Here is a 23,282-nt window from a genome sequence, read left to right on the forward strand (position 1 = left end):
CAAACATCGGAGCAGAACTAAATTAAATTGAAACCAAAAAAATATGAAAGGTAGATGAAACAAAAAGCTGGTTCTTTTGAAAAGGTAAACAAAATTGATAGACCATTAGCAAGATTAATAAAGAAAAGAAGAGAAAAGATCCAAATAAGCTCAATTGGAAACAAAATGGGAGATACTACAACCAATACCACAGAAATACAAAAGACCCTTCAAGCCTACCATGAACACCTTTACACATACAAACTAGAAAACTTAGAGGAGTTGAATAGATTCCTGGAAATATACAATCCTCCTAGATTAAAGTGGGAAGAAATAGAAACTCCGAACAGACCCGTAACAAGCAGCGAGACTGAAATGGCTAAAAAAGAAATGCTAACGAAAAGTCCAGGATCAGATGGATCCACAGTTGAATTCTATCAGATTTTAAAAGAATTTGTACCGTTTTACATTTCTACCAGCAGGGTATGAGGGTTCCAGGTTTTTCACATCCTCACTTGTTATTATCTTTTTCTATTATAGCCATTCCTAATGGGTATGAAGCAGTGTCTCACTGTAGTTTTGATTTGTATTTGTTTGTTGGCTAATGATGTTGAGCTTTCTTACATATGCTTATGGGCCATATTCTTTGGGGGAAATATTTAGTTAGTTCCTTTGCTCATTTTTTAAACTAGATTTGTTTTTTGTTACTGAGTTGTAACTTTTTTGGTTAGAGGTCTCATCAGATACACGATTTGTAAACATTTCCCCTTGTTCTGAGTTATCTTTTCATTCCCTTGGTGTTCTTGGAAGCATAAAAGTTTTCAATTTGATTATATCCAGTTTTTCTGTTTTTCTTTTGTTGCTTGTGCTTTTAGTGACATATACTAAGAAACTAAAGCCTAATCAAAGGTCATGAAGGCTATGTCTATGTTTTCTTCTGAGAGTTTGGTAATTTAGTTCTTACATTTAGATCTTCGATCCATTTCAAGTTAATTCTGTATATGATGTGAAGTGGGAGTCCAGTATTCTTTAGCTTCTGCATATGCACTTGTCCCAGCACCAATTGTTGAAAATACTTTTCTTTCCCCATTTAATTATCTTAGCACCCTTGTCAAAAATCAGTTAACTGGAGATCTATGGTCTTACTCTGGACTCACAGTTTTAGTCCATTGATATGTATGTCTATCCGATGCTTATACCACATTGTTTTTGTTATGGTAGCTTTATAGTAAGTTTAACTGCTTTACGTTAAAAGCAGTCAAAAGCAGTTAAACTTACTAACCGCTTTATGTTAAAAGCAGTTAAACTTACTATAAATTTAACTTAACATATAGGCCAGACGTGGTGGCTCGTGGTGGCTCATGCCTGTAGTCACAGCACTTTGGGAAGCTGAGGTGGGTGGATTATGAGTTCAGGAGTTCAAGACCAGCCTGGCCAAGATGGTGAAACCTCGTCTCTACTAAAAATACAAAAATTAGCTGGGCACAGTAGCAGGTGCCTGTAATCCCAGCTACTTGGGAGGCTGAGGTGGGAGAATCACTTGAACTCAGGTGGCAGAAGTTGCAGTGAGCCGAGATGGCACCACTGCACTCCAGCCTGGGCAATAGAACAAGACTCTGTCTCAAAAAAAAAAAATTAACCCATATAATTTTCTGCCAGTGGTAGATTTTCCCTTATTTTCTAATTTTTGAGACTAATTTTCCAACTTGATTTGGCTTATAGACACCTACAAAAAGAATATTGTTAAATATTTTTTATTTTCTTAATACTACAAGCCAAACTTGAAGTTGGGAAGGGGTCTGCTGTTGAAGTCAGGTAACCTAGTGTTCTCAGAATATACTTGGGCTCCAAATATGAATCATTAAAAAAGATCTAGATAAGATTCTTTCTCTCTAAATTCATAGAATTGTCCTTATAATAAGATGTGCTATTTTTCAATATTTATGCAACTTGGAAAAGATATCCTAATATCATCAATTATAGTGTTGTCCTCAGAATAGGACATATTATTTTTGAATATTGTTTATGCAACTTGGAAGCGATGTCTAAGCTCCTTAAGTGTTTTTATTGAATGTCTACATTTCCTTCATAAATTTATTAAAATATTTTCAACAGGTTAACAGATATAAAAGAAAAGATGAATCAGTTTAATGAAGAAATTAGACAACTTGACATGGATTTAGAGGAACACCAAGGTAATGCTTCCGGTAGTTTTATAATGTAGATTAACAGGTGCTTAGCAGTTTTGATACAATATTACCGGTGTCTCAGAGACTGTTTAACCACCTGGGATTTCTTATTTAATTGTCTCTGATATTACTAACTTTAGCTACTAAAATGTATACTACATGAATAATATTACAGCAATGATTTAAACTGACCACTTATGAGTTAAAATGATTGTATAATAATTTATTTAGCTTTGCGAAGCAGTTTTTTTTACAAAAACAGAAGTAAAATGTTAAAAGTTTTAATAGATTTCTAAGTTATTCTTCCTCCTAAAGTGTACTTCCTTCCTAGTAATAGTCAATCGTTCACTATAAATAATATAGTCAACTATTAATGGCAGTAACTAGTAGCGTTAGAGGGGATGAAAATCAAATCATAAATATTACAAATAATCCAGACAGAATTAATTCCCCATCCAGGCCTCATAATGAGGTAGCAAGCACTGATTAACCTGATCCTCCACAACTTTCCCCAGGAGTGGAATTTGAAGAACCAATGAAGGGACCAGAACACCTGAAGGAGCTTGGGGTTTGACTGTGCAGAAATACTGTGATGGGGGTTTGGGCGTGGGGCTACATTGTAAAGGAGGAGGGTGAGCATCAGTTGCCTAACAATCTTCTCCCTAATAAGAGGGAGAAAAGTAGATTTCCCATAGCACTTTAATCATAGTTTAACTGCAAACCAATTGATATGCTCCTGGATTATCGAGAATTGACTATATATTCTTATGAGTTAGGTATGGTATAAACAGTGTGCACATGTACATGTATTCTTGTTATGGCTAAGGAAACATTCTAGCAGTGTAGTGGCTCAATCACAGCTCACTGCAATTTCAGACTCTTGTGTTCAAGTGATCCTCCTGTGTCAGCTTCGCAAGTAGCTGGGACTACATATGTCTGCCACTACGTCCAGCTAAACTATAAATTTTTAATAGAGATGAAGTCTCACTATGTTGCTCAGGCTGGTCGCAAACTTCTGAGCTCAAGCAGTCCTCACACCTCAGCCTCCCAAGGTGCTGGAATTACAGGTGTGAGCCAGCACATCTAGCTGTCTATTCCTAAATTAATTAACTTCAATTTTTAAGGTGGTATATCAGTCTTATAGTTTTTCTTGATTTATGAATAATAGCATTAGCCGCTACTGATGGATTACTTATCTGGCTAGGCACTTTTTAGTCTTGCAAGAACTTTTTAAAGCCTTGTAAACCTATTTTATACATAATGAGGCTCAGAGAAGTTATATAATTTAGTCAAATTCCTCCAGCTAGTAAATAGTTAATTCTACATTTAAACCATGGTTTCTCTAACTCCAAAGCTTTAGTTCTATTGCCTAAGCCACAACTTGAATTTCTGATATGAAGTGCTATATTTGTAAAACTAAGATATTCTTATGAAATACAGTTTAATTTATACATGGCTACTAATAGCTTTAAATAAAGAATCTAAAGGCAGACAGACTTTAAGCCCCATTATTAGATAAATAAACTTGCCCAAGCTTCAGTTTTCTCATCTGGAAAATGAATATAATTATTCTGTCTTACTAAGATTTATGATTACTAAATGACATACCATGTGAGGTAGGCTAGCAATAAATTGTTAAGACGAGACAGAGTCATGTCATTTTCTTTTTTATAACACTTATTTTTATTGACAAAAATTGTATATGTTTATTGTATATAATGTCCTGAAATATGTGTACATTGTGGAATGCCTAAATTTGTCTAATTACCATATGTATTACTTCACTTATTTTCGGTGGTGAGAGTGTTCAAAATTCACTCTCCTAACAATCTTCAAGAATAAACCAGGTTATTGTTAACCATAGTCACCATGTCGTACAGTAGATCTCTTAACTAAGAGATCTATTTCTCCTACCTAAACAAAATTTTGTATATTTAAATTCTATTATTTACTTTATTAAATCATTTCATTGCTTTTAATTTATGTAGATCTGCTTTCTGGATTTTCTGTATTAATATATTCAAAACAACTCTGAGAAATCTGATATCATTCTTGATTTTAGATGCTTATAGGATACGCTCTAAAGAATTTTCCTTTTCCTAAATCTAAATTTCTAACATTAAATTTTTTTCCACTGAAATAATACATTTTGGGGTAACAGTTCATTAGTTGCTAGTTCTTTTTTTTTTTTGAGACAGAGTCCTGCTCTGTCACCAGCACTAGGCTGGAGTGCAATGGCACAATCTCGGCTCATTGAAGCCTCCGCCTCCTGGGATCAAGCAGTTCTCCTGCCTCAGCCTCCCGAGTAGCTGGGACTACAGGCGTGCGCCACCCCGCCCAGCTAATTTTTGTATTTTTAGTAGAGACGGGGTTTCACCCTGTTGGCCAGGATGGTCTCGATCTCTTGACCTTGTGATCCTCCCTCCTGGGCCTCCCAAAGTGCTGGGATTACAGGCATGAGCCACTGCGCCCGGCCTAATTGCTAGTTCTAAGACAAATAGAAGGCTTTTAATTTTTACTGCTATTTTCCTATTTTCTAACCTTTCTTCTTTTTTATTAATGTAGGAAAAGATAATCATAATGCAGTATAACAGTGGCATTTATAACGTATATAAGTCTATGTGATATATAATTATTATTTATATGCATTTATATATTGTATATGTACATATATATTTATATTAATCATTTGGTTTTTGTTCTGCTACACCGTGATCATTCTATATTATTGATACATTAGCGCAGGAGGTTTTCGTTAAAAGATTACTTGTTATAAAGTTACTTGTTAGTTCAAGACCTCCTTATTTCTTCCCTGAACAATTTAGCAATAGCCTCCCTAACTGGTCTCCTGACTTCCAGTCTTGCCTCCTGTCAGATTCTTCCCACATAAGTGCTGCCAGGGTGACATAAATAAAATGTTATTCTGTGTCATTGTCCTTAACACTGGTTACATGATATGCAGCATAAAGTGTAAGAATTTTCGCATGTCATTCTAGTTCTCTATGATCTGGCCCCTGTATTGTCAACCTCCTCTCCCACCCCTCATCATCTCTGTCCTTATATTCTAATAATAATCTGCATGTAGTATACCCTGTGTCTCTTACTATTTTGTTCTCTCTCTCTCTCTCTCTTTTTTTTTTCCCAGAGCCTCAGTCTGTTGCCCAGGCTGGAGCGCAGTGATGCAGTCATGGCTCTCTGCAGCCTTGACCTCCCAGAATCAAATGATTCTCCCACCTCAGCCTCCTGAGTAGTTGGGACTACAGGCAAGCTCCACCAGCCCTGGCTTTTATTATTATTATTATTATTATTATTATTATTATTATTACTGTTAGTTGAGATAGGGTCTCTCATTTTGCCAAGACAGGTCTCAAACTCTTGGGCTCATATGAACTTCCTGCCTTAGCCTCCGAAGTGCTGGGATTGCAGTCGTGAGCCATCATCCCAGCCCTTTGTCTTTAGTGTTCCTTCCCCTGTTTTTCACCTGACCTAATTCTAATCCTTTAGGAGAGAGCTCAGGTATCCATTTATCCGGCATAACTTTGTCTTCCTTCCTTCATTTGTTTCTAGGCTATGCTAAGTGAGTGAACTCTCGCCATGTTTTCAGAGCATACTATGTATAAACCTATCACTGGACTGACCACATTATATTACAGTTATCTATTTATGTGTTTGTCTTCTCTCCCTGGCTAAGTCCTCAATTACAGGGACTGTGTCTTACACACTTTGGTAACCTCTTTCATCAACACAATGTATGGGAAAATACATACTCATTAAATGTTTGTGAAATAAACTAAATAACTCATATTTTAGCAGAAAAATAATTGTAGAATGAACTAAAGGTAAAAATTGGGCTCTGGGCCGGGCGTGGTGGCTTACACCTGTAATCCCAGTGCTTTGGGAGGCCGAGGCGGGCGGATTGCCTGAGCTAAGGAGTTTCAGACCAGCCTGGGCAATACAGTGAAATCTCATGTCTACTAAAATACAAAAGATTAGCTGGGCGTCGTAGCATGCACCTGTAGTCTCAGCTACTTGGGAGGCTGAGGCAGGAGAATTGCAAGAACCCGGGAGGCAAAGGTTTCAGTGAGCCAAGATTGCACCACTGCACTCCAGCCTGGGTGCCAGAGTGAGACTTCATTTCAAAAAGAAAAAAAAAAAAAAACTGGGCTCTGGCTACTTCTTTGGGCTCTCTAGGTTTAGGATGTAGGTATGCATTGTTCCCCGGAGAGAGCTTGACCGCAAAGGTTTTATTACTTTCCAGAGGATTCCTACCTTGGATTATGTTTTCCAGTAAAGTGGTGGATGCTTATTTATATCCATTTCTCACCTTGACTCATGATTATAGATGCTCTATTCCTTAGGATAGCGATAATAGTCAGATTGCTTTGTCTTTCTAGTTTGTATGTAGTTCTGCCCGCCCCCCGGCTTTATTTCCTCTTTGGCTCATCTTATTCATTTCTTAGATGCTACCTGGCTTCTTCTATTAACAGCATCTGTGTATAATCCAAGTAGATCACCTTTTGCCTTGTAGGTTTTCTGGTTAGGAAAGCACATAAACCGTAAATGATGTTTATTATACATATCTGGCTTTTTTTTCAGGAATTAATCCAACCTTTCAGTTTTCACATAAACTTTAAAATATTTATGTAATTCATTCTAAATTCAAAGGCATCCTTAGAAACTGAGTTAGGTACAGTTGTGTTCTCTGCTAGGTATTAATGGTGACCTTGTCATCTTACAACTTTCTCAGATATATCATATTTATTCATTTTAAGTCTTTAATGTTATAATTTGCCAAAAATTACATTGAATAATCATGTCTGAAAGTTAACTAAATAAAATCAGTTAACAGTTATTTGGCTACTGTATGAAAATCTGTATTGTTCCTGTGATGGCTGAGTTTTAAAAAAATTTTCACTAAATTAGTAATTTCAAAGCTTCAGATTAATGTATTAGATTGTGATTTTTATGTATGAATCTGGTATGTTTTTAATGTGAAAAATTTGAGCAGTATAAAAATGTATTAATATGAAGTAAAAAGTCATCTCCTTTCTCCTCTCACTCATCCACTTCTTCAGAGGTCATTATGGTTTACCATGTGATTTTAAGCCTTTTAGACTTTTTTACTCTGGCAATCTAAATTAAAGCAGAGAAAATTCTTAGACTTTTGACCAATGACATACTTGAGCTCATATTTAGACTTTTGACCAATTCTAGAAGGGCTTCATAGTTGTCAAATCATTCCTTGGTCTTGTAAATGATTTTTAAAAGTAAACTAATCTCATAACAGAAAATTTTTGTTGTAATTAGCTGTTATCTTTTTTTAAATGCTAGGAGATTTGATTCTGTGATATTAAATATTTGCTAGGCAGCACTTCTATTGGTTTTCTGTATTGATGGACCGGGTAATTTTGTTATAATGGTTCCAAATTTATTTGGATTTAAATGTATACACTGTTTGGCCAGGTGTGGTGGCTTATGCCTGTAATCCCAGCACTTTGGGAGGCCAAGCGGGGTAGATCATCTGAGGTCAGGAGTTCAAGACCACCCTGACCAACATGGTGAAACCCTGTCTCTACTGAATATAGAAAAAATTAGCGGGGCGTAGTGGTGCATGCTTGTAATCTCAGCTCCTCAGGAGGCTGAGGCAAGAGAATCACTTAAACCCAGGAGGCAGAGATTGCAACGAGCCAAAATTGTGCCACTGTACTCCAGCCTGGGCGAGAGAGCAAGACTTCGTTAAAAAAACAACAACAACAAAAAAAGGGTTTACATTGTTCTGTATTTTAGTGGGGAAGGAATTTATGTATGTGTGTGCTAACTAGAAACAATGAGAAATAGCTCTAGTGAAAGTCGCATGGTCAGTATTTGGCTACAAACTCTGCATCGTTAGTAAAGTGGAGTGTTATTGGCAGATGCCATGCTACTTTCCAAAATGCCTGAACTCATCCTAACTTTTCCTTTCTCAGCTGAAGTGCCAACAATTGTATATTTGCTTTTTAAAATGTTGCTTTTGGATAAGCAAGGGAAAGTAATAGAAGAAGTATTGTTGCTCTGAGTAAAGCAGAACACACCAAGTGGACAATAGGAGCTTATATTTTCACTCAACAAAGGATGCTATTTCTAATAAGGATCTTTTCGTCTTCAAGGCTTACTTCTAACATATAGCCAAGTAACTTTTTTCTTTTTTTTAGATACAGATAAATTTTGCTGTGTTGGCTAGAGCAGAGTGCAGTGACAATTTATAGGCATGATCATAGCTCACTGTAGCCTTGAACTCCTGGGCTCAAGCAGTCCTCCTGCCTCAGCCTTTCAAGTAACTGGGACTCAGGCTCACGTTACTGTGCCCAGCATGTTTTTATTAAGGAATCTGTTGATTAATAAAGTCTTTTATTCTTACTATAAATTAATACTTGAGAGTTTATATCTTATATTAAAGTTCTTCAAAGTAAATAGTTTCTTAATCCACTTAGCTCAAATCAGGCCCGTAGTGAATTCTTTTTTTTTTTTAATGAGATGGGATCTTTCTGTCACCCAGGATGGAGTACAGTGGTGTGACATCATAGCCCACTGCAGCCTCAAACTCCAGGGTTCAAGTGATCCTCTCACCTTAGCTAAATAAAGTAAAATAAAATGAAATAAACTCCGGAGTAGCTAGGACTACAGGTGCACACTACCATGCTCAGCTAATTGTTAAAAACTTTTTTGTAGAGACAGGGTTCTGCTCTGTGGCCCAGGCTGATCTTAATGTACTTGGCTCTAGCAGTCCTTCTGCCTTGGCCTCCCAAAGTGTTGGGATTACAATTGTGAGCCATTGTGCCTGGCGTTTTACTCTTTATTAATGTATTCCCTTACATTAAGTAAATTCTATAAAGAACATCATTACTATTATAAGACATCTCAAAGTCTTTCATGAAGCACTAAAAAGTGATCAGTCTTCTATGCAAAAATACAGAGTCTTCGGAAATCAGGGTAGTTCTAAGCTTTACCCAATGCTGGCTTAGATTTAGACTCTCTGAATTGTGCAAAGTCAGTTACCAGTTGTCCATCTGCTTTCGGCTTCCAGCTTTTTTTTTGAGGTGGAGTCTTGATCTGTCACCAGGCTGGAATCTTGGCTCAGTGCAACCTCTGCGTCCTGAATTCATCCAATTCTTCTGCCTCAGCCTCCCGAGCAGCTGGGACTACAGGCATGTGCCACCACACCCAGCTAAATTTTGTATTTTTAGTAGAGACGATGTTTCACTATGTTGGCTAGGATGGTCTAAATCTCTTGACCTCATGATCTGCCTGCCTCGGCCTCCCAAAGTGCCGGAATTACAGGCCTGAGCCATCGTGCCTGGCCTCAGCTTCCAAAATTTTATTGCTATTGTCTCCTATTTCTATATGCCGCGAATTTATACCTTTAAAGATTCTTTTTGCTATAGTTTTAGTGGGGTTTGGGGGAGGATCACAATTAGATGTGAATGTTCAACCTGCCATCCCTACCAAGAAATGACAATCATAAACCTTACTTACCTAGAATTTCTGAGTGTTTAAGCACCTGTAATGTACATCATTTTACTGATTTTTTAAAAATATGTATATGTGTGTTTTGCCTTGAATGACCATCCTCATGTGCTTTCATTAACTGGTCAGTTAGCCTCAGCGCCTAAGAAGTCATCCTTTCCAGCTTTTAAAAAAAAGTCCTAAAGCTTTTTTTAAAAAGTCTTTAAAATTATTTTAAAGATTCAGATTAACTTATTTTTTAATTGTAATTTTAGATTGAATCTGACATGTATTTAACATGAAAAATGCAAGCAGTCAAAAAGTATATAAAGTAAAAAGTCATTTCCTCTCTCCTCACCCAAGCCTTCAGAGTTAATCATGGTTTACAGTTTGATGTTTAGGCTTTTAGACTTTTAAAAATACATTTACAAACATATTTTTAAATGGACTAATACTAATGTACAATTCTGAGCTTGAATCTTTTCATTTAACTATATAATATACATTATTCTCTCTGAGGATGTGTACTTCATTCTGAGAAGTGGTATAGCATAGTGGTCAATGTTAGGGCTCTAAAGTCAGACTTAAGAATGGTGCCTGGTCCAGTTGTGGTGGCTCACGCTGTAATCCCAGCACTTTGGGAGGCCGAGACGGGTGGATCACGAGGTCAAGAGATCGAGACCATCCTGGTCAACGAGGTGAAACCCCGTCTCTACTAAAAATACAAAAATCAGCTGGGCGTGGTGGTGCGCGCCTGTAGTCCTAGCTACTCAGGAGACTGAGGCAGGAGAATTGCTTGAACTCAGAAGGCGGAGGTTGCGGTGAGCCGAGATCGTGCCATTGCCCTCCAGTCTGGGTAACAATAGCGAAACTCCGTCTCAAAAAAAAAAAAAAAGAATGGTGCCTAGTCCAGTTTTGGTGGCTCACGCTGTAATCCTAGCACTTTAGGAGGCCTAGTGGGTAGATGGCTTGAGCTCAGAAGCTCAAGAGCAGCTTGGGCAACAGGACGAAAACCTATCCCTCCAAAAAAAAAAAAAAAAAAAAAAATTAGCCAGGTGTGGTGATGTGCACTTGGCTTGTCGTCCCAGCTACTTGCTGAAGCAGGAGGATTACTTGAACCTGGGAGGTTGAGGATGTAGTGAGCGACAGTCACACCACTGCGCTCCAGCCTGGATCACAAAGTGAGACATTGTCTCATAAAAAAAAGGTCCCTGGTACATATTAAGCACTTCTGACAACCATTAGCTACCCCCATGATTGTTGTTACATAGGATTCATTATATCCACATTGATATTTACACTATTTCTAATTTTTAACTCCTAAGAACAGTGCTGTACCAGGACATTCATATTTATTAACCTGTCTATTTATTTCTACAGAATAAATTTCTAGAAGTGAAATTTTGAATAGAAGACTTATTAACAATTTTTACTGGTTTGTAAATTTCTTCCCCTAAAAGTTTGTATCACGTTATACAACCAAAAGCAGTATGTGAAGGTGGTTCCTTACCAATGCTAGCTATGGTAAGTTTTTTTTTTTTTTTTTTTTGAGACGGAGTTTTGCTCTTGTTACCCAGGCTGGAGTGCAATGGCGCGATCTTGGCCTACCGCAACCTCCGCCTCCTGGGTTCAGGCAATTCTCCTGCCTCAGCCTCCTGAGTAGCTGGGATTACAGGCACGCGCCACCATGCCCAGCTAATTTTTTGTATTTTTAGTAGAGACGGGGTTTCACCATGTTGACCAGGATGGTCTCGATCTCTTGACCTTGTGATCCACCCGCCTCGGCCTCCCAAAGTGCTGGGATTACAGGCGTGAGCCACCGCGCCCGGCCCTATGGTAAGTTTTTTAGTTTTTGTCAGTCAAGATAATGTACACATCACTGACAGTTCCAAAGTTTTGATGGTTAGGCCTGAATTTGTAGTACTACTGTGATCCACAAGGTGGGGCTAATTTTCTGAACATCCGTTTATATAAGCAGTAGGATTGACAAACAGGAGTTAACAAAGTACAGTCACTGTCATATGTCTCTGCAGGAGGGATTGTTGGGCATTATTACTTACCAAAAATTATTACTGTGCAGATTTAAGTATTTTCCCAAATGTGGATTTGATTTTAAAACCAAATATTATGTGATTATTAATATACCATGTAAGACATAGAAATAACTAGTTGCTACAATGTGGTAAATACATCATAATAGAAATATACACAGAATGCTGTAGGAATATTGGATTACTGTCCTAAATTCGGAATTAATTCATTGTAACTTTCTGTATAATTTATATGTATCATTCAAAAGTAGTAAAAATACGCTGGGTGTAGTGGCTCACCATAAGATCATGAGATCAAATCATAAGATTCTGGCAATTTTCTAATTGTTGCAGGCAAGAATTAAAATCATTAAAGATGTTCTATCTTAGGGCCAAGCGCGGTGGCTCAAGCCTGTAATCCCCAGCACTTTGGGAGGCCGAGGCGTGTGGATCACTAGGTGAAGAGATCGAGACCATCCTGGTCAACATGTGAAACCCCGTCTCTACTAAAAATACAAAAAATTATCTGGGCATGGTGGCGTGTGCCTGTAATCCCAGCTACTCAGGAGGCTGAGGCAGGAGAATTGCCTGAACCCAGGAGGCAGAGGTTGCGGTGAGCCGAGATCGTGTGATTCCACTCCAGCCTTGGTAACAAGAGCGAAACTCCATCTCAAAAAAAAAAAAAGTAGTAAAAATACAAAATATAATACTTTGGTTTGTCTATAGTATACTTCTTCATACCCAGAGTTCTAAAGCCTAGATTAGGGCCTTTTTTCCCTTAATTATGGAGGGTAAAATGAAAAATGTTAAAGACATAATCATTTTGTTTAAAAGCACATGTCCGTTACTAGCATGCCTGGATTCAAATCCAGGCTGTGCTCTTTGATCTTGGACATGCTATTTATGCTATTTAATCTGACTTGATCTTAGTTTTTTTTCTTTAAAATGAAGATAATGACAGTACCTGCCTCTTAGGGTTATTGTGAGGATTAGATGAATGTGCTTTGTATGTAAATATGTACACAAAACACATTCACAATAGCAGTCAATTTAAAATATGCTCATAAATATTAATTAGTGACTGTTATTAATGCTGTTAATTTATAAAAGGAAAGTTGAGTAACTTTACTGCAGTTATTTTCCCAAAGCATACATTAGAAAGTATTTTCCCATGAGTATTTCCTTCAGTATGTACAAAATAACCTATTTAATTGCAAAGTGGTTTATCTTCTGGTATCTGAGATTTCAGATGGCATTCATCTTGCTATTCTGTGGTTTTTCAACATACATCCTAACCGAAGAAGAATGAATTATTATTGTTCAACCTAGAAATGGTTTAAACTATTCTTTGTATCTTTCATTAAAATGGTGATGTTATGTCTACACCAGGCTCATTGCCACCATCTGAAACTTGTTAGTAATGCAAATTCTTGGGCTCTATCCAGACTTACTGAATGGGAAACCCTAAGGAGAGGGCTCAGCAATTTGTGTTTCAGCAAGTCCTCCTGTTGATTCTGATTCATGTTAAAGTTTGATAACTGCTACTTTAGAAAATGATTAAGGACCTTATGTTTAGTACATGCCAAGTACCACCAGTTATACTATGTGATTTCACATACAGTACTCTGTTGGAACAAACTTCTACATAGTCCTTTTGTTTTACATAATTAGATAATTAATAACAATTGTACACTTTATCCAATATATAAAAATTATAATTACAGTTTTTAAAGTGCCTCCTGCTTTAGAAATAGAATTATCTGACCTTGTTTGCATAGCTGTAAGGAAACTTTTCTGCCAAAACTTAAAATACAGTTGACCCTTCATGACAGCATTGGGATTGGGGCACTGAGTCCATTCAAAAATCCGTGTGTAACTTTTGACTCCATAAAAACTTAATAGTCTACTGTTGGATGTTGGATGGAAGCCTTACCTTACCAATAACATAAACAGTTGATTAACACATATTTTGTGTGTATTATATGCTATATTCTTACAATAAAGTAAGCTAGAAAAAAAATGTTATTAAGAGAATTATAAAGATTTTCGTTATTTTCCACTTATTTATGAAATGGAAGTAGATGAATATAAAGGTTTTCATCCTTAGCATATTACTAACTTGCTGCTTATAATGGTAATAATGGTATGTAAAAAGTAGATGGGAGAGATAGACTGAATACAAAAATGGAATTTTATAGACCCCACAACTAATTAAAATTGAAATAGGAGTCAGGGAGGAGAAAGTGTTCTGGCTACTAAAATATGTGAAAATGTTAGAAGGGGTTTTATAACAACTCAATATGAATTAATGTGATACAGGCTTGAAAACAGCTGAAATTCTAGATTGCATAACAAAAAATGGTTATATAGACTATGGGGAGTGATGGTCTTCTTGGAATCCTAAGTTTCTTGGCATAATATGTTGAAAGGGATAGAGAAAAACTAGAGCTCATTCATAGTAGAATGACCAGAATGATAATAGAGATAGAAACCATGACATATAATGAAACATAGGATGTACTGAGACCAGATGTGGTAGCTTATGCCTGTAATCCCAACACTCAGGGAGGCTGAGGTGGGGTGGATCACTTGAGGTCAGAAGTTTGAGACCCGCTTGGCGAACATGGTAAAACCCCATCACTACTAAAAACACAAAAATTAGCCGGGCGTGGTGGCACATGCCTGTAGTCCCAGCTACCTGGGAGGCTAACGTGAGAGAATTGCTTGAAGGAGGTGGAGCTTGCAGTGAGCTGATAGGGAACCATTGCACTGTAGCCCGGGTGACAGATTGAGACCCTGTCTCAAAAAATAAGGAAAGGAGGAAGGGAGGAAGGGAGGAGGAAAGGAGGGAAGGAGGGAAGGAACTGAGAGACTGCCTGTTTCGCAAGTACCCCAAGTGCTAAGAACAATCTGGATGTGCAAAAGTCTTGCCCCATCTCCCTCGTTTTGTTTGTTGTTGACCTTTGAACTCCAGAATCGGTAGGTTTTGCTGAGTTGGGAGCCTTGAGGCCAGGGGAGTCACTAGTACATGCCTTGTTGTATATTGATCAGGAGAGAAGATTGAAATAGCTGCCTATTTTGGAAATGTTAAGCAGACCTTCTGTAGGGTCTTTTATACTTCTCAGAGTAAAAAGCCTATAAAGCCTGAGTCAGGAGAACATCATTTGATGCCAGAGAAGTAAAAGTGTTGGGTGAAATTCCTTGCAGTGAGGACAGAGGTTGTTGTGGTGCTCAGCCTATTGGCAGTGGAAGAAGAGCCTATCTTCCTTACTTCACTGCAGAGACTATCAAAAAGCAACAGTGTCCTTTCTACTGTATCCCCAGTCTTTTTGTAACAGTCATACTCATTTCTTCTTCTTCCCTACTTGAGGGGAGAAAAAGCCTGAATTTATAGTATACATTTTTGTGTACTTTTCTTATTAGAGTAGAAATTCTTTTAAGGAAAATATTTTACTCTTTTTTTAAAAATTCCCATGTTACCCAATAAAGTACCTTACCCGTATGATAATTATTGTGTAAAGTCCTCCTGAACTAGTTTCACGCACCTGGCTACCACAGCACGTCATACATACCTGTTAGAGCACTTATGTTGCATTGTAAGTTTTTGTTTTTGTACACCTCATGAAATGTAAGCCCTTTGAGAATAGGGTGGAAACGATCTTACTCAGTTTGATATCCCAACACCTGTTACGTTATCTGGCACTTAGTGAATAATCAGTAAATTTATATGAAATAAATAAATGAGTATAGAACTATGCTCACATCAAATGCTCCGAATTCAAGGATATCTCCAGAATTACCTTTCTTATATCATTGTGTCCCTTCCCCTCTCCCTTGGTCTTCTCATTGCTGATTCTACAAATAAAAAAGAGAAAGTATGAGTTTAATTATGAATATACCGAGTTTCAGGATGTCCTGACAGTGTTTCCAAATGAATATATGTAGTAAGCATTTAGATGAAAGAATCTAAAAATCAGAGAAAAGATTAAATTTGAGAGTTCTTGAACCACAAGAATGTATGCGATCGTCATGCATATAATAAAGCATTAGAAGTTCATTAAGAATAGAACTCAGAATTTAAATGAAGAAGAAAGCAGACCCATGAAGAAAAGACAGAAAAATAATGATCTGAGAGTAATAAAAAGCCAGAGAAGCTCCGCCACCCAATCCCCCCAAAAAGCAAAAACAAAACATAAAGGAAATCAGAGAAATTTGAAAGTTTTTATCAATAGTGTCAAATATTGCAGAGTAAGACAACTGAAAACTACCCTTTGGATTTGATCATTAAGGAGTCACATAATCTTATTGAGAACAATTTCATTAGAATAGGAGGAGGAAAAGCCCCATTACAGTGTTTTGGGGTCTAAAAGTAAAATGAAAAACTGGAAACATCATGTGTAAGAATTCTCTTAAGATTAAAAGAAGAAAGGTAAGATGGTAGTTATATCCTTGTAAAGTCTAGGATCCAGGCCTCCCTCCTAATCCCTTAATGCCTGACCAGTCTCCCAAGAGTGGAACTTGAAGCCAGAACAAGGAACTAGGCCTTTCTTAGAAACATGGGCCAAGGCAGATTCAGAAGATAGTAGCTTTTCTGCCACTTCATGTGTGCAATATAATATTTATATGTGCATCTTTCTCCTATAAGGGTATCTCAGATCATGTGTGCTACAAACTCCAACTCTTTCTGTTTCCCACTCAAAAATCTGTAGTATATTTTTACAATGCGTGTGTGTGTGTATATATATACACACATATATACACACACATATATATATATATACACACACACAGTTTAATTACTAACAGATTACCTCTTGCTTCCTCTTCACAGTTAATCATAGTGCATTAGTGTGTTTTGAGACCATCATTGATAATTGGAACTGAGTAGTAGTAGTTCAGTAAAGTTACTAATGCATCTAGAGCCTTATCTGAGTGGTTCCAGTGTCATTGACATAAGATTTTCTCAGTATCAGTGTTGTCATCAGTGAATTTCATAAAACTTTTTAGACCAGAAGGCAGAAAAGCTGTTTGCTAATCCAGGTCTGTGACTTTGCCATCACCCTTGTGTTCTCATAATTCACTTAACAACAAGCAAGTATAGGCATAGACGGAGGTTCATGTCTCTGCTTTCTCTACAGAAGGTGGCAGCCATGTTCCTTCATAGCTCAGTTTTTGTTACAGTGAAATCCTATTGTCATAAAATAGTCATGATCCGCTCCTACTAATGATCCCTTTGTGAGGCTAAATATGGCAGAATTCATTCATTTTTCTGGGCCTTGGATTTTTGTTTCTTTAGACATGCTTTTCATGTCTGTTAAAGTCAACATGTCCAAAACTGCAGTAAGCAACTCTTGATCTCAACTTTTTCTTTATGTAGGTTAATCATACTGCCATTTTCTCAGATGCCCACGTCAGAAGCCTGGAAATCATACTTGATTCCTCCCTGTTTAACCCTAACCAGAATCCATTCACTCAGGCTCTTAAATGTCACAAATAATAATTCACTAGCTTCTGTCCCAATTACCACCAGTTTACTCCAGGCAGCTTTCATCTTTCACCCAGATTATTATGACAACTTTCTAACTAGTTTTATTGTCTCCAATCTTTCTTCTCTTTTATTCTTCAGATCAGATATATTTTTCAAAAATGTAAATGGATTATTTCATTTCCCTGTTCAAAAGTATTTAGTAATCGTCCTTAGGAGAAAGTCCTGAGAGGGGAGACCCCCTCGCCTCCTTCAATTTCACACTTTCCCCCTTTTCCAGATGGGAAGGAGAGTGAAGAAGGAAAAAAAATGAAATGAAATACCAAAGAGCTGGGAAAATGTTCCCTCTTTTGTTCCCAGCGTCTCTGCTATCTGTTAACCTTGAAAGAGCTGCAAATGAATGCTATCTCTTCTGGCTGGAGCCTGGCACTGGTTCACACCCCCACGTCTCCACAGACCAGGTTCCCTCCTGGAAACACCTCTGCCAATAAACAGATTGTTGCTTTTGTCTTGTCTCTGTAAGCCCCTCTCCCTTGCTGGTCCCCTCTTGCGCTGCATATGAATTAGCAAATCATTGAAAACAAAAGATTGTAAGGTCAGACGTCCAGCAAATGGACAATAACATAGTTCCCCTCAGTTTCATCTTTAGCGTTGTAAGCCTATAAAAGGGGAGAGAAGCTGCAGCTCGGGGAGCTCGGTGAATGAGACTGTTGCCTGCTGCAGCTCCTGGCCGAAGGAAAAACCACTTTCTTCCTCAGTTTGGTAATGGAGAGGTTTGTTCCCTGCCGCTCCTGCTACAGTCCAAACTTTTTCTTTTTTCTTTTTTTGAGACAGAGTCTCATTCTGTCGCCCAGGCTGGAGTACACAGCAACCTCTGCCTCCCAGGTTTAAGCAGTTCTCTACCTTAGCCTTCTGAATAGCTGGGATTACAGGCTCATGCCACCAAACCCAGCTACTTTTAGTGTTTTTAGTAGAGACGGGGTTTCACCATTTTGGCCAGACTGGTCTTGAACTCCTGACCTCGTAATCCACCTGCCTCAGCCTCCCAGAGTGCTGGGATTACAGGTGTGAGCCATTGCACACACCTGGTCGAGAAAGTCCCAAGTCTTTAACAGGATCTTATAAGGTGCTTCGTAATTTGCCTTATCTTTGTGACACTTTTTCACTTCATTCTCTGCCTTGGCCATACCACTCCTTCAGTTCCTTATGCTACCATATTCATCCTCACTTTGAAACTTTTTAACTGCTAATGCTTTGACATTGCAGCTTCTATATTTTGACCAGGTAACTCCTACTATTCTTTATAATGCAACTTGAATATTACTTATTTGGGGAAACTTTCTCTGTAACCCTCAACTAGCTTAGTTGCCCTTGCTATGTGCTCCTATAGCATCTTTTATTTTTCCTATGATGGCACTTAGTACCTTTTAATTTTAATTAACTGTTAAATCTTTAGAGTAGAAACTCCATGAGTGAAGTTACTGTGCTGTCTTGCTGGTAATCTTTCAGAGATGGAAGGGACTTTCGTGGGATCTATGTTTCTCAGCACCCATAGTGTTCATGTGTAGGATGAATAGCCCCAGGTTTGGAATGGAAAGCCTTTAAGACCTTTCCAATCAAATAGTTTTTTTCCACATATTCAAGGCACATGCATATGTCTACTTTAAAAGTCTTTGTAAATCAATGAGAAATAATTCACCTAATGGATAACGCTGAGTAGTCAATGACTAATGGCGTAGAGAGAACCAAAGAGATATTTTTAATTTAGAGTACTGTAGGTGGAATTTTTGAAATTAATCTTGTATTTTATATCTCTCATAGGTGAAATGAACCAGAAATACAAGGAGCTAAGAAAAAGGGAGGAAAATATGGACAGTAAGTGACATTTGTATAGATATAGAAATACTGTATTTTCAGATTGCTGTTCATTTATACCAAATCAGAGACCTCATTTTAGGCAGCTATAATGGCTAATAAATGCAGAAGTGTGGAGATTCAAAGCATTTTGCCTTGAAGAATAATTTCTAACATAATTTAGAGATGGGTAGAAAATTCTAAAAAGATGTGTAATGAGTATCTGTACACTGGGGATAGATTCTAAAGCTAGTACTTTGAAGTCTGTATAGAAGAAGCCTACAGACCAGGGGTCCCCAACCCCCAGGCTGCAGACCAGTAGGAACCAGGCTGCATACCAGTTAGATTGCTGATCTGTAGCAGCATTGGATTCTCAGAGGAGTGTGAACTCTATCACATGTGAGGGATCTAGGTTGCACTTTCCTTATGAGAATCTAACTAATGCCTGATGATCTGAGGTGGAACCTTTTCATCCCAAAACCTTCACCCGCATCTGCCCCCTGGCTCTGTTCCATAGAAAAATTGTCTTCCATGATCCCTGGTGCCAAAATGGTTAGGGACTGATGCTATAGACCATTTATTGATTGAATGTTCTCTTTTACATGTTTCACGATATTCACCTTTAGTATCTTTCACTTTTATTTTTAGCTTTCCGTAATGCTTATCTCATTTATTAGCCCTCATGTCAGATATTGTCACTTTGTTCTATTATCAGCTGTAATTTTAGTCGCCTTTTGTTACAGTTTTTGATTCACTTAAAAAAGTGACTCAGCCTGACTTTATAAATTGATTTTTACTTAAACTTATGTTATATATTTATACTTTAAAAAAAAAATTGGCATGTATTATCTATTACTGGTTTCCTTTTGTCATTTTGCTAGAATCTGAATTCTAGCAAAGTGCTAAAATTTCATCTAGGTCTTATGTCAATAGTTACCTTCCTGGAGGCATGCTATATATAAAACAGTAATTGTCAGCTCTTATTTCACTGTTTACCAAGATTTCTTTAACAAGTCAGCAAATACCAAAAATTATCTCAAAAAAATTTTTTAAAAGTCTTTTGGTAAAGGAGAAAGGTGTAAAATCAAGGAACAGTGTGTCATAACACCACAGTATTGGAAATTACTAGATACTACCTGGCATGGTATCTGGCACTTAGGTGTCAATGAATGTTCATTTGATGAAAGTTTACTGAATGAATTGAAGGAATTCCCATACTACAGAATCTTAAAATAGAAAGTCATGTATCTCAGATTTCTTTCTATGTTTTATGGTTTGTTTTCCTTAAAAGAATAACTCCTGAAAAACAATGTTCATTTATGCCTTTTTATATATAAAAATCTCATATGGCTGCTTAATGTATGATCAGCAGGTTATGAAAGCAGGATATTCACACATAAGACCTGTGTGAATACTGAAGCAGGAAATTAAAGAAAATTCAGTTTTATTTGGGAGGCCAAGACGGGTGGACCACAAGGTCAGGAGATCAAGACCATCTTGGCTAACACAGTGAAACCCCGTCTCTACTAAAAATACGAAAAGTTAGCCAGATGTGGTGGCATGTGCCTATAATCTCAGCTACTCGGGAGGCAGAGGCAGAAGAATCGCTTGAACTCAGGAGGCTGTGGCTGCAGTGAGACAAAATTCAGCCGCTGCACTCCAGCCCTGGGGGATACAGCAAGACTTTGTCTCAAAAAAAAAAAAAAAAAATTCCGTTTTATAAAAACTGTTGATTTTGGTCCTCTACCACCATATTCAAATAATGTTTTGTGGGAAGACAGTTTCAATTTAAAAATATACTAAGTATAAGGAAAAAGGATAATGGAAATCCATTACAGAAGGCAAGCTATTGACATTTATTTCATGCTGTCAATAAAATTACTTTTGACTGAAAGTTTCTGTTTTTTAGACACTCCATAGAAATACTTAAAAATGTAAATGAGAGCTGGTTCTATATTAAACAAGTAAAAAGACGATTTCCTAGAATATTTAGAATCTGAATAAATTATTGAATTTATTTAGTTGAAACAAATCCAGCATTATAAATAAAATACTCATTTTCAGATAAAATAGGTATTCAGCAATGGAAATTTTAGAAATAAAGTTAGTAGCCAGAGTGTTAATAATTATTGATGTATCAAAGGAGATCTATATAAAAGCAAATTTCTTCTGATTGTCATTTTATCAGCTATTTCTTTTGACTGTATATTTATAACTTTGTGATTTACTTATATCAGGGTCACAGAAGTTAGGCAGTTTGAAAGTATGTGAAGCTGTTATTGAATAACTACCTTTCGGTTAATAACGGATTAAACAATTGTAGCTTAAAATTTCTAAAAAGCACTCTTAAGACCTACAAATCAGAGTTTCTTCAGTGTTAACTCTTATCAACAGTAACGTCTCTTATGTTTTCCAATTGTCAGCTTTTATTGAGACTTTTGAGGAAACAAAGAATCAGGAACTGGAACGAAAGGCACAGATAGAAGCCAGCATCGTTGCACTCTTGGAGCACTGTAGTCGAGTAAGTACCATGTGCCTGTCTTGGTGTCCGCTTTATTTTTGCTGTGATTGACTTTCCAAATGCAAGTCAAAAAATAGAGTGACCCACTATTATGTCTTCTTATTTAATTGCTTCCTTTAAATTGCCTCACTTGTTACTATTTATTTCAGCTATTAATTTTTTATCACTCTGGCAAAATGTCAGCTAATTAGGGCAATAGATAAAAAGGATGACAATGTATAATATCAATATTCAGCAGTAAATGAAGCACTAATTCAGACTAATTATTATGATCTTCTTCCATTGTTAATCTATCTGAACATTGAAAGTAACATTTGCACAGATAATTTCAAAGCCTAGACATGTTAGAACATGTTAACATATTTTTATACTGTAAATTTTATTGTAAATAAAAAGGGTTCTTGTATGTATACATAATGAGTATCTCAAATTATCAAAAAATGTTTATTGGGCATCTATGTATAGTACCATGGAAGGAAAAATTCACGGTCCCTTTTCAATATTCTTAGTGTTTTAAGACTCCGGGTCAGGTGCGGTGGCTCACGCCTATAATGTCAGCACTTTGGGAGGCTTAGGCAGGCGGATTATGAAGGCAAGAGATCGAGATTGTCCCGGCCAACATCGTGAAACCTCGTCTTTACTAAAAATACAAAAATTAGCTGGACGTGGTGGTACGTGCCTGTTGTCCCAGCTATTGGGGAGGCTGAGGCAGGAGAATCACTTGAATCTGGGTGGTGGAGGTTGCAGTGAGCCGAGATCACACCACTACACTCCAGCCTTGGCGACAGAATGAGACTCTGTCTCAAAAAAAAAAAAAAAGTTGATTTTCCGGGCTAAAGGATATGCATACAAGGATATGCACCACTGCACTCCAGCCTGGGGACAGAGCGAGACTGTCTCAAAAATAAATAAATAATTAAAAGACTTCAACCAGTTCCTAAAATAGTGTAGTTGAATTTTTTTCTACAGTGAAATAAAGGAAATGTAAAAAAACCACCATGACGAATTTATGGTCTGTCTTTATTGAGAAAACCCAATTTTGAATCTCATTTTCTATAAAACATGTAAGTTGAATGGGGTGTATTTCAAAAACAAGTTACCTAATCAAAACATATTATCCTTGGCTGGGCACGGTGGCTCACCCCTGTAAATCCCAGCACTTTGGGAGGCCAAGGCAGGTGGATCACCTGAGGTCGGGAGTTCAAGAGAAGCCTGACCAACATGGAGGAAACCCCATTTCCACCAAAAATACAAAATTAGCTGGGCATAGTTGCAGGCTCCTGTAATCCCAGCTACTCAGGAGGCTGAGGCGGGAGAATTGCATGAACCTGGGAGGGGAGGCTGCAGTGAGCCGAGATGGAACCATTGCACTCCAGCCTGGGCGACAAGAGCAAAACTCTGTCTCAAAAAACAAACAAGACATCTCATCTTTTGACAGTGTTTTCCAAGGGTTTTATTGAGAGGGAAATCAATGGATTTTTTTCCTATTTTTATTTCTCTACAAATGCAGAATATAAATTGCATGAAACAGATATCCTTTATCACCAATCAAGAACTAAAGATGATGCAGGATGACCTCAATTTTAAATCTACTGAAGTGCAGAAATCACAAAGTACAGCTCAGAATTTGACTTCAGGTGAGAAAACAACCTGAATTTTAATATCTTTTTAAAAAAATATATCAATGTTACTCTCTCTGATTTTTTTAAAGTCTTGTTGACTAAGGCTATAATTTATGATTG

At 37.3% G+C, this 23,282-nt stretch overlaps 1 protein-coding gene across 4 annotated transcripts in view; it reads left to right on the forward strand.

Moving 5' to 3' along the window:
• The window catches only part of IFT74 (intraflagellar transport 74), a 109,478-nt gene that overhangs the window by 71,262 nt on the left and 14,934 nt on the right, over positions 1–23,282 (forward strand). For all 4 annotated transcript variants that reach the window (XM_054256903.2, XM_002742991.5, XM_054256906.2 and 1 more), the window contains 4 exons: positions 2,095–2,174; positions 18,987–19,040; positions 21,443–21,540; positions 23,051–23,177. In XM_054256903.2, coding sequence (XP_054112878.1) covers positions 2,095–2,174; positions 18,987–19,040; positions 21,443–21,540; positions 23,051–23,177 — 359 coding nt within the window. The remainder of the gene's footprint in view (positions 1–2,094; positions 2,175–18,986; positions 19,041–21,442; positions 21,541–23,050; positions 23,178–23,282) is intronic.

The sequence above is a fragment of the Callithrix jacchus genome, chromosome 1, assembly GCF_049354715.1.
Source record: "Callithrix jacchus isolate 240 chromosome 1, calJac240_pri, whole genome shotgun sequence".
In the NCBI taxonomy this organism is placed as follows: Eukaryota; Metazoa; Chordata; class Mammalia; order Primates; family Cebidae; genus Callithrix; species Callithrix jacchus.